A 12,645-nucleotide genomic window follows, 5' to 3' on the forward strand; every position below is an offset into this window, starting at 1 on the left:
GTAGGTTGTTGCTGGTAGTGTCTGGCCAACGGGTCCAAATTATTTTGTGTAGACAACTGTTAATAAACACTTGTATCTTCTGAATGATGGCTTTCGTAGTTCTCCAAACTTCCGCCCCATACAGTAGAACTGTCTTGACATTTATATAGGATATTCTGATTTTGGTGTTGGTTGACAGTTGTTTTGAGTTTCAGATGTTCTTCAATTGTAGATATGCTGCTCTTGCTCTTTCGGAGTTACTGAGAGACAATTTACAGTGGTTTGAAGGCTTTGACTTCTCATAACTCCTAGATCACTATCTGGACAAAAAGTAACTTGGTTTTATTAAATATGTACCTATTAGTATGTTGATGGTTAGTATGGACCATGTTGGGAAGTACCAACAATATCTTTAGTTCGTCGGCTCTCTGTATTAAACTTCAGCTCTTCTATATAAATTATGTGGTTTATTGGTGGGATAACTTGTTCTGGAATTGTCATATGTTTCCATTTAGTAGTGGCCATTAATTAATCAATGGTATCGTCTTAAATCGTATTCATCGATGACACACACAGGTTTCCAGTTTTCAGTGGCAGGTACATTCAGTGCATTGATTTTTTATGGTAGTTACTCAGCAAGAGACAAATACAAACGGTGCCCGTAGGTATGGTAAGTGCTTTTCATCTTCTAAGTACAGGGTAATATTTAAAGATTCCCAGGATCCTGTGTCTGCACTTACTCTTAGTAAAAGGTCGTTAGAAATAGTCGAAAAGCTCGTGTACTTTGGTTATTTTGTGAGCGCTAGTGATGGGATGGGTAGCGATCTGAGTTATGTTCAATGCCGTCATAATGTTAGTCTGGTTATGAAAAACTGGGTCTATAACGTGTCGGTGAAAATAGTCTCACCCTATCCTTGCGACATCTGACCTCCTAGTTGGTGTTTAGTGACTATATTCGATCTCCAGAGGATTGCTGACATCCAGAAGCAACACTTTGTTAGTAATGCCGAAGTCCGGGAATGTGTCTTCGGGCTCAGTAGTGATTGCTCAGCTAGTTTCACCACCTTGGGACGCTGACCTTTAGCTTGGACGTGCTTTACGAATGTAATCTCAACAACTTTCACATCACTCTATGACTGGTTGAAAAAGCGGATAAGTGGTCAGTTTATGAAACAACCCCAGGGTCTGTGGAGAAACTGTATAAAAATAGCATCTGTTAGTCAATTTGGATTTGATTTCGATTGTAGATACGGTGCAACTCAGTGGTTTAAGACGTCATCAAAGTAACGATAATGTTGTAATTTTTCTTCGCATTCTTCATAAATTTGAGAGAACTGGAAGGATTTCGGACTGTTTTTTTGTATTGTTAACTGAAGAAGACTGTTTGGTTAATTTTTCTTTTTGGTCCCTTATTGTACTAGATTTCACGTACCTAAGTACTGATAATAATGACGATAAAAGCGACGCATATTGAGAGTAGGGAGTTACGTAGCAGTAACCTAGCTGAAAAAGTGTTTAAAGCATTTCAGTCAGTATGTGATATCAATCTGAAAAGACATTGATTATTGTTCTGAGCAGTGTAACAAGTATTTTGTTTCTAACTAGGTTTATCTTAGTACAGACACACCTCTTATTCTTGTCACTCCACATCTTAACCTTCATTATTCAGTACTTTTCACTCCTCGGTTTTTTCATAGCTATATTCCCTAAGTTGAGTTTTTTGCTGCGATTGGCAGTACAGTTTCTTTACCTTAGCTTTTACTCTGTTGATTTCCTGCCTCTCCTCATATAAAGTGCAACTAACCCAGTTTTATTCATTTATTTGAACACATAAATATTGGTACAAAGGGGCACCAAATGCATATGCGCCACAATAATGGTGAGACGCTGAAGAAATGGTGAATGTAAAGTGCGTATAATAAAAAGATGAACAACTAACAGAAATTAGTGTATGAGAGTGACAACAGGATCGCCACCGACTTCTATTGTGAGCCATGTTTGATAACGCGTCAAGCCACTATGTTGCAGAATCTCTAGGATTCTAACCAGGGAGTTGTAAAGGACTATCAGAAACCAGTCCTGTGCAGCTTTATTTGATACCACGACACCATGCCATACACTGATCACCTCTCCGCTTTTTCTAACCAGTCCCCGCGTCGGCAAATAATGCACGACGTGGAATTCTCTGGGACTACATTCGTAGATTATGACCAAGCCACCGAAGTCGATGTCTCAGGATGGTGACATCAATTGAATTATCGTCACTGTGCCCGAACACACGATGTTGAACCTCTGCCTTACTAACATTGTGTTGCCACTGGATTTCAGCAGTCTTTCGTAGACAACGATGATCAAACACAGAGTCGTCTAATATCCTCAACTCGGAAGGACCAGGTCTCACAAGCATAGAGCAAGGCTGTTTCCACTGATGAACTTTATATTCGATCTTTTTCAACCAGACTAACATCACGAAGGTGCCCAATATGGCCCATATTTACATAAGCTGTTTTGGCATTCACTATGCGTGAACTAGTCTCAGTTGTGTGGCTCATATATATCTGGTACCCTTTGTATCAATATTTATGTGTTTAAATAAATAACTGTCGGTTACCAATTTCTTTTTTTGTATAACCCTAGACTTCAACTGATCCATACAACTCCTCAGATACCAAGTAAATACTTTGTTACACAAATCAGGTGATGGAACCTGTCTATAAGCGGCTAAATGCAGAAATAGAAAAAGCACAAGGTATCCAAAAAGAAATACAGAAGATTTTCCAGCTCCATCGTCAGTTATCTGCCCAGCTTTCTGAAAATGAAAATGTTATTGAAGACCTTGGGTTTTTAAATGAATCCAATACTATATATAAACTTGTTGGCCCAGTCTTAGTCAAACAGGACTTATCTGAAGCTAAAGAAACAGTCAGTAAAAGGATAAGCTACATAACATCTGAAATGTAAGAACTTAGTTGTCGTATTCACCCGACATTTTAGAAAACGTCATGATGATAGGATAAAAGAACTGGAAAAACAGCAGGAGAATTGCCGGGAACAGATAAGCAAATTACAGCAAAAACTTCAACAAGAACACACAAAAGCAGCACTAAAAGCCTAATGCAACACAAGGCACGAATTTATATGAATGACAAAACTGTAAAATTTTCGTTATTTTTTCTGCTCAAAAAGAGTATAAACTGCATTAAGTCTAGGAAACCGTTGTGAATCTGCCAGTCTTTTTTATTTTTTGTATTCGTAACGGAGGAAAACGTAGTCGGGGATCTGGTTTTTTTGGTTACTCCAACGTTTTGATGGGAAGAATTCGTCGTGTTACTGTTTTGCCACTAAAACCTGGATTCGTTTCGAAAAGTAGCTGTCATGTAGACCTCATCTCCATGCGTATTGTGTGTAGTTTTTGGATCAATTGGAGGGAAACTTGAAGACGATTTCCTCCATAGACTAACCTTAGTAAGAAAATCAATTCAGAAAAAAACACACCTAGTTAGCTCTTTTATTCTAGCTGGAGACATCTTGGCCCTCCACGACTACATATAAAATGGAGTCTTAAACCTTCAGCCTTCTTCGTAACCACAATACTTTCAAACCACTATTTGAGAATCCGGCGTTGAACATTCTCGGCTTTCGTCAATATGTAGTATGCTATAATCCTTGGATTGATGCTTTTGTTGAATTGCTTTTAAAATTTCGACCTAGTTAGCCCTGTAGGTGTTAACTTTCCATTAGAAAATTCGAAAACGTGCCTCGAACTAGTATCGAAAACTATTAGATTGTCATTTTCGTTAGATAGATTTTGGGTTGTAGGAATGATAAACCCTCAGGATTTACTTGAAATATAAAAACGACAATAGAAACAATGTGCTTTATTCAGTTGTGAGACTACTATTTAATGAGCAAATAAAAAGGAAAACAAACATGAACGATGTGACCAAACGTTATATCACTGACGGACCGAAGGCGACAAAAATACTTTAAACATCATTTTATTTAAGTTACTAATTTGATATTATGAGGGATCTTCATTCCCGTTGCGTACAAGTGTGCTTTGTGTTACTAATGAGGACCGAACACGTGATGCCAGTGATTAGGCCTCCTGAATCCGTGTCAACTCGACCATAGGACTGGGTCCTCTTGACTGTTGAGTTTTGCTGTTTGTTGACACGCCGTAACCGTTCGCCAGTCCAAAACATTCTGTTTTATGGACAGCTAATAGGCGAAACTAGCTATGGACTTCATAAGATTTTCATCTGGGTGACCACTGTGGAAGTGTCGTAGAACTTAGGGACTGCAGGATTTGGATAAAATCTACGGCAAACTTGTAGTCTGTTGTCATCCAATTCAGACATTTGCATTTCCGTGTGGATGATAAATTGTAGAGCAAGCTGGTGAGAATGTGAAACATATCTCTAACCTAATATCAACACGATTTCTATGTCCACATTGGAGCTCGTGGCAGAAGTATTCCTTGTTATAACAATAGATCTGAAGTGCAGTAATGTTCTTTTTGGAAATTTATTTGGATTCGGTTTTCCTTCGAAGTGCACTTCTAAACCCAAAAAATAGTTGCAATCTCTACAAGTAGTAATTATAATAGATATATATGTAGCAACGACACAAACTGTACAGGAGGCGTAAAGCTTTAAGCGTTTGTACATGTCAGTTCTTCGGTATTTTACGTCGTGTTTTTATACATTCAAAACCCTAGAAGGTTGAGTTATTAGTACAAGACTCTCGACTCAGCAAGTAAATACAATTTCCTAATTCCAAATAAAGTTGTTGCTGGAAAATACCGACATAAATACTAAGAACACATACGTCTGATTATCAAAAGAAAATGGATGCTAGTTAGGTTAGCTCCAATCGAAAAATCGTCTGCATTTACTTACGTTATATAGGAACAACAGTACCTTGATATTTTTGACAACAGTCAGTCGTCTTAAATTTTTAGCAGACAGAAATAAGATTGCTATTGTACATCCTATCGTCCCACAAAGCCCGTAGTTCCTTGGTGCTTTTCATCATGATTTTCTCAATTTCCACCGTATTTTGAAAGTACAGTAAACTGGGTCGATATATATCACCATGTTGTATATACAACATGGTGATATTCACTAGTGATGGGATTGTCAATAATCGACCAGAAGTTCATCTTATTAAACACGTTAGATATCTCAAATATATATATATATATATACAACAGATGAGCATGATTAGTTAAAACCCATGTATAAAGTGTTAAAGCTCATACGTTCTACCCGTAGCTATTGCAGTTATTAATGTTATATTTTTGTCATTGTATGCGGTAGTTGGAGGGCATTATTTACACCTGGCATACAAGGATAGGATTGTGCTTGGCTGTTATACAATCTGCATCAGGTTGGTCTAAGATGAAATTGAAAAATATGTTACTAGGAGACATTGTTTAACTCCGAATTATTCTTTTTCAAGAGGGTGGTATGATAGTTAAAGGTATTAGACTTAATATGCTAACTAAAAATTCCCGAAATAGTGCAATTTAAGACAGGTAGAACTATAGATGAACACGGATTGACGTATTGTATTGATAAGTCGTAATAAGCGAGCAATCAAGTACAAAACAACTACCAGTTTGTACAGTTTATTATTAGTACGCTCTGTCGAATGGGCATTAATTGGTTACCGTAGCAATTGTTGAATTAGTAGCACACTTGCGACTGCTTTTGTGAGGATGTAAATAGACATGTATCCTTGTATTTAGGCTTTTTGTTACACCACATGATTTAAGGGCTGTGTAAATTCTGAGCAGTTGCAATTCAAAATGCACTGATGAATGTTTTTGGCCGGTCTGTTTTATTTCATAATCCTGTATTTACTTTCTCATATGGCGGGACAAAAATCTTAACCGTGTTATTCGCTTGTTCTGAAACTATCAAATAAGCTAAACCAGTTACATGTGTGACTAGAAAAACGTGAAGTTTCCCGGACCTTCACATGTTTCATGTGCTACATCTAAACATTTTGTGTAACTATTAACGCATAACCTTGCTTACTATATGTAGTACTACAACTACTACTTTAATAGCCATTTCTGATAATGTCATCTTACTGTACTGATGTGGAAGTGAAAACATTCGTCCTAGTCTCAATCCTAATTATAACCAACGGACAAACAGAAAGTCCCACAAAGTTTATCCTCTCAGTAAATTTAGTTAGGTCCGTCAGACACTATTAAACTCAGTCATGGCCCAAGTAATCTAATAAATACATGCTTAATACCTCAAAATGTGTATCGTACTTTGACTACCGCTCAGATCAGGTACGAGTTGTTGATTAATTAGTGATGAGATCGATGGGGTTATAGTTCATTTGAAACTTGATTGATAAGCTAAGAAATACGTAAAATAATTTTACTAAGATACAGTTGGTTTATTTGTTGCTAAATTTACATATTCCTATCGTTATCTCACACTCACTGAGTCATGTTCATATGTGGTTTTGAAACAGGAAAATTATGTTACGGTTTGTTAAAGTAAACGCAGTTGCTTATAACTAACTCAAATAATACGCGCCTTTATCTAAAACACATCATTGAAGGAAATGTACAAAGCAAAATATTGTTTGCCAAACAGCCCAATGGTCACGTTAGTTAACATGAATATAAGTCTTCAGCTCAGTTATTTGAATAGATTTTAAAACACTTAGATTGCCAAAATATGCGAGTGTACGTTTGTACGACAAAAAAATAATAAGTCAAATCACATGAACAAACAATTGAAGACACAACATGGATACAAACTGTCTGTACCTCTGTTACACTGACATAAGTCGTGTTCATTTACACTATGAGAAAAAAGTACAGAAATTTAGAACAGAACAACAAGTCTCATGAATATCTAATCGGAAATAGTGACATGTTGGGTCAGAAAATGTCCCTCCTGTGTTTACAGGCTGATGTGATTAATGTATCTGGGGATTATTTACGTGTGTATTTCATAGCAAACATTATCATGAAAGTATTAGACAAAGTTGATAACCATTTAAAATCAGACGTTTACAAAATTCTTGTGTACTTTATAGTTCAAAAGAAACTCATCATAACAATCACATAAATCACTTGATCAATTTCAAACAGACACCACCAGCGTAGGATTTCTTATATATGTGCGCTGACACAAGTTACCATATCAGGTTGGCGTGACAAGATGGAGATAAAGAAAAAAGATGAGGTCCCTTAGTCAGAATTTAACAAGTTTCTTAATACACCAAGAATGACTTGAATCAATAAAAAGTAGAATAAATGCCACTTTCCCGACTGTAGGTTATCTTTCAGTTGGAAATATATGATTTCGGCTAACAATATTATCGCTTGATTTGGAAAATAATTAGCTGTCAGGTTATGACCACAAACACATTACAAATATATACATAAAACACAGTCAATCCCTGCTGTAGGTTAAAATATGGGGGACAATTGTTTGATAAATATACATACATAGCAGTTTATTGTTAGTAACATCCAACAGGATAAATTACTTGTCCACAGTGATTCACTCAACTGTCTGTTTACGATTTATCAAAAGTCAGTGGGAGAGTTGGTCCATTTAATTTACGAAGACGTGAAATATCTTAAAAAATAATACCTTACAATATATTCACCACTTACTAGGAGAATCTGATGTTGCGGGATCCCAGGAAATCTTAATAACCATATCAAAATCTCATTGAGGACAAATCAATCACGTCTAATGCAATTGACTATATATGTGCTGTCGAATATAAAATCCAAGAAATATCAGTGGCTATTACTACATTGTAGTTCCCTTGTTTAAAAAACTGGAAAGTGCAACAAACAAATACTACAAGGGTAAGAGAAAGCTGACATGAGTAAGCCTGTGTGACTTAATTTTACCCAACAAGTATTACTGAACTAAATCCCTTATTTCTATATTCTTACTCGCTTTACTTTACTCACGATAACTATATCTACTAAAATACAGTTAGATTGTGTGAATGGTAGCAACCGACATCCCATACATCAATACTAACCAGCAAAGTGTGTTAGTAAAATCCAGGATAGTTATCAGCATGTGGGTGACTCACAACGTACAACCTGGTACGTATGTACATCGGTTCAAGTTGACATACTCCGTTAGTACAAAGAGGTAAAATTGTCAAGCCAAATCCCAGAATAGTAGAGGTGGTAACAGTATCAGTGATAATAGAAGAGATTGGGGATCGAAAATACAATTTGAGAAAATCTAAATTAGCGAAATAAAAACGAAAAAGTTACGAGAAATTTTGAGTCCTAGACTTTTGGGAAGGGATAAAAGAGATGCATCTGTGCAATTGCAAACGATTTTGAGCCGTCATTCAAAGTTCCTAACCGTTGGTTACGATAAACACGCGGACCCCGACCAGGAAGTCTACACTTGTTAATATATCTCAGCCCAATTTTCAATGACTTCTTCAACTAATGCCATTTTTTGATCTGGCCATCCTTAGATTTCTTTCAGCCTGCTCTTACACCAGAAAACATCTCCCTTTGAGGTAGGCGGTGGTTGGACATACGTAATATCAGGATAGTTGGTCAGTTCTAAAATGACTCAGGTACAATTGACGATGTAAACACCGGATTATTAGAGGATAAAGTAATCTTATGACTGGAACAAATACCAGAATAGTCAGTATATACGTGACGTTTAGTGTTGGTGAAATTATATCTATCAAGTATTCTAGAAAAGTAAATAAATGTAATTTCTAAATAAATAACTTGCGATAATGAACGATATATTTTATTATGTACGTACAAATATATTTTTATAGATTTTTACAGGTTCTTCATTGTACGTAATAAAACTTAAACAGGCGCGAAATAAAGAAAATAGTTCGATGGAAACATTTCATAAGTCAATGATTTTTAAAAAAAAGTGAATTCTTATACTGTTCATCGTCACATAATAATGGCATGCTATGTGTATGTATTAGAAAGTAGATAATACTTAAGAGAACCACTTATTTATCTAAAGTAGTTTAATCATGAATACGATAGTTGATGGTTATTTTGATGCGATTTCAGAAAGAAGACAATATAAAGGCATTCAAATGATTAGAAGTAAGCTAGTTTGGTTATCTGTAAGTGTAGTACTATTTGTTTAAATATTTCCCAAGTGACTAATTGTACTATCTAATCCAGGTATTATGATATTAAGGAAGTGGAGAGAGCTAAATATGCCTTGCTGACAGACTTATTATTTTGTTATTCAAGGTTTTATTCATTCCAAATAACAGAATGGAAATACACGTATGGTTTTATCGTTATAATGACAACTGGTTAAATGAGCTGAGATCTTTGATCTAGCCGATGCACCATGTGCAGATCTCCATCCTTTGATAGATTCAGCACGTTGTGGAAAAGACCACAAAAATCCGGTAATACGCCAAGAGAATAAATCTGATGATCTGTGATGAACTTTATCCCATTGTGGTGTGACAATTAACCTTGCACAAAGAATATTTTTATATACGGTAGATAATCGGTTAGAAACTTTAGATAAACAAAGTAAAGACATATCATCTAAGAAAAAAGATAAATAAATTAAAAGTTCTGCAGGCAACTGATCAAAATTAAAACATTCACTATTTGTTAATTTTGAATAAGGAGTAAGTATATTATGTTGATTAGTTTCTGATTCATAGCGCGTTGTAAATGTGGCAAGAGTTGGATTATACAGTAAATGATTATATTCACTATTGGGACGGAGATTAACTACAGCATATTTACAACCTAAAAAAGACAATGGACAACGAAGTTCGATCCATCCATCTAACTGCGCTTGTACATTACTATGCAACTGATAGTGTGATCCATAATTTGTTCTTTGAACTGCACAACCACAAATATATCCTGGCTATGAATGGATAGAAATTGATTTGTTAGAATATATATGATGACACGTATCAACAAAATGCACAAGAGAAAAATGGATGGTATATATATAAGAAACCAATTTAAACTGAATAAATACATTAACGAAGGAGTTTGAGAATTTCGATCTCATGATGATCTTGGATTAATACACATGTTGAGATGAGATGGGCTATAGAGAATGATAAACTTCGGAAGATTTTCTGGGGATATCACTGTTCATATTTCCTAACGTGTAGTTTGCCGACACTTATGTGATATTTATATTATAGCTTCAAACTTCCATCTGACTCACTAATTGCTGTCATATCTTCTGTTCGTATATAACTTAAAATTAATTGTATGCCCATTATTCCGATTTAGTTTCAAAAATGCTTAAAGTTTGGCACACATTGTAACCTCGTATTTATGAGGCAATGCAGCCCAATAACTTGTGTATTTAATTGTGTTTTTGAGCCAGATATAGAGATTAGATCAGTTGTCTTATTCTCGTCTTCTGATTGGCGCTCGTAGGAAAAGGAATTATGTTTAGCTAGTAAGCGTTTGGATATCAGCTTACATAGTTGGAATATTGGTGTGGTAGTTTACAAGGTCAATTCGATCACAAAGGATCTAAATTATTTCAACGTTTACTGTTTGATTTTAGTATTGTCCGAGTTTAACCTCATTAACATGTAAATAATTTAGAGGTCTGGTGTTATAAGCTTCAATTAATTAAGCTAGATGAGTAATAGTTTATGTCCCACTAACTGAGTGTCGAGTGTTTACATTGCGGCGTTCTTAATTCTACTGTTCAACCGATTTTAGAGGTAGTCTGAAGTTGTAACAAGAGGTAAAGTGTTCAATAACTGGATAGACTACCATATTTAGTCTTATGATACTATAATTTATTATGAAAAATGCTCATAACTTCATAAGCTATTGTCAAACTTGGCTGACTAGTTAAAAACTGTGTCTAAATATAATAATACCGAACCCAAGCACAAGAGAACTCTCTTCAAAACAATTGTAATAACATCCAAAGGTGTAAACTTTTTAAAAACATACTACAAATGTGAATTAATATAATTTGAAGGCATAAACATCATATTAAGTGTACAATAAACACATACACAGTATGCTTCGTAAAGTGTGAATTCTATGGTGAATATTAGTTCCCTTGAAATTATAGGTAAAACTTGCTGGGAATTCCGAACCGGTACCGAAACTGAGTACAATTTTCTCTAGTGACAACCTTTAAGAACACAAAATATGCTGAACAGTAGGAATATAAAACTTGATATTCAATATAATAATCACATTCTCATTATCTCAAAATAGTTTTCTCTTGATGTGTACTCCGCCAATCATCTTTACTATGTATCGTATAGTTGGGATAAAAACTGTATTTTGGTTGCCCATTATTTATTTCAGACTGTTGGCAATTTTGTGTATATCCTGGTGTTATTTTTAGGTATACAATATGTGACTGGAGTTTTTTTGGAGAGATCATGTGGTACACATACATGTGTATACTGTTTACTAAGCGTCCCATTCCACTGAAGAAAACAACACAATTTCTTTCCGGTCATATGAAATAAAACGTTAAAAATATTCTATGGGGAAAAATATAATTTACGTCGGTAATATCGTCGTGAAATGTTACTTTTTGAAACACATTCAACATAATAACTATCGATAACAATCAATGCACTTACATGACCACACATGTAAGATGATAATGGTGATTCTACAAAACCACTGCTTAGTGTTTTATCAACTTGTTCCTCATTGATCAATTTTAATACGTTGGATATATGACCGTCAGTCTGATTTGTAAAAGTTCGCTGATTGGCATCTGTAAATCAAATATAATAAAACGTGTACACACGGACATGAAATGTATATAAGAACAGTTTTAAGAAATTTAATTGATATAAACAGAACAGTAATTGGTATAAAAACAGCACTCATTTAGGTCCCTACAGAATCAAATAATATAGCGATAATATTGAAGTGCGGCATAAAATAATATAATAAACTGATAAATAAATTATAATTTACACGAATGTGCGTAATACTTGAGATGGGATAAAAGCAAATGAATATTAACTCCTAAAAAAATTTAAGACATCTATCTGTGCAGTGATTAGGACTGTCTGACGGCATCATACCAAGAACTGTTCTCACCCACAAGAGGTTTGAGTAAAGTGTTGATAATTACACAGATTTAAATAGGCAAAATATATTTGTAAAATCTCAACGAATGAATTTGAAGTAAATTCAACGTTTCGCCTGGTAATCTGGTCCAAGCCTTTTCAAAGAAACATAATCAAACATCAAAATTATCGAATATAAACAGGTACATGGTTCTCCGGTTCATTGTATACTGAATAGGTCATCCAATCAACGTTAAAAAATGTTTAAAGTAGGTATATGTATTAGTGTGTAAGAGACGTTTGATGTTAAACGAAGTGTTAAAATAACATATTGTATATATACGTAAGTGGCGAGAGAAGAAATTCCATTCACCATACACTGTCTTCTGTCGGCGAATTTTAAAAAAAAACATACAATTGAGATGGTGGAGAAGATTTGTAGCTCAGGTGGGTGATTTTGATGTTGGTTTGTTCTCTGAGCTGGATGGTTTGGTCGTGGAGCTTTCATCGTCCTTCTGAACGACATTATCAGCACAAACTTCTACCCGAAGTTTGTAGAAGTAGAAGTTTGTGCTGATGATGTCGTTCAGAAGGACGATGAAAGCTCCA

The 12,645-nt window shown here is 35.1% G+C and overlaps 2 protein-coding genes across 2 annotated transcripts in view; one reads left to right on the forward strand and one right to left on the reverse strand.

Moving 5' to 3' along the window:
- The first annotated feature begins 242 nt into the window (after window positions 1-242).
- Smp_027880 (hypothetical protein) lies at window positions 243-3,099 on the forward strand. Its single transcript, XM_018792597.1, has 3 exons — window positions 243-310; window positions 2,617-2,936; window positions 2,974-3,099. The coding sequence occupies exons 2-3, from the start codon at window positions 2,680-2,682 to the stop codon at window positions 3,092-3,094; spliced, it is 378 nt and encodes a 125-aa protein (XP_018644177.1). The 5' UTR covers window positions 243-310; window positions 2,617-2,679; the 3' UTR covers window positions 3,095-3,099.
- Window positions 3,100-8,745: 5,646 nt separating this feature from the next.
- The window catches only part of Smp_212120 (hypothetical protein), a gene marked incomplete at its 5' end in the record, with an annotated part of 12,042 nt that continues 8,142 nt past the window's right edge, over window positions 8,746-12,645 (reverse strand). The window contains 2 exons of the mRNA XM_018792600.1: window positions 8,746-9,881; window positions 11,596-11,638. Of these exons, the coding sequence (XP_018644682.1) occupies window positions 9,246-9,881; window positions 11,596-11,638 (679 nt within the window). The 3' untranslated portion in view covers window positions 8,746-9,245. The remainder of the gene's footprint in view (window positions 9,882-11,595; window positions 11,639-12,645) is intronic.

Source organism: Schistosoma mansoni (assembly GCF_000237925.1).
Source record: "Schistosoma mansoni, WGS project CABG00000000 data, supercontig 0241, strain Puerto Rico, whole genome shotgun sequence".
Taxonomy (NCBI): Eukaryota; Metazoa; Platyhelminthes; class Trematoda; order Strigeidida; family Schistosomatidae; genus Schistosoma; species Schistosoma mansoni.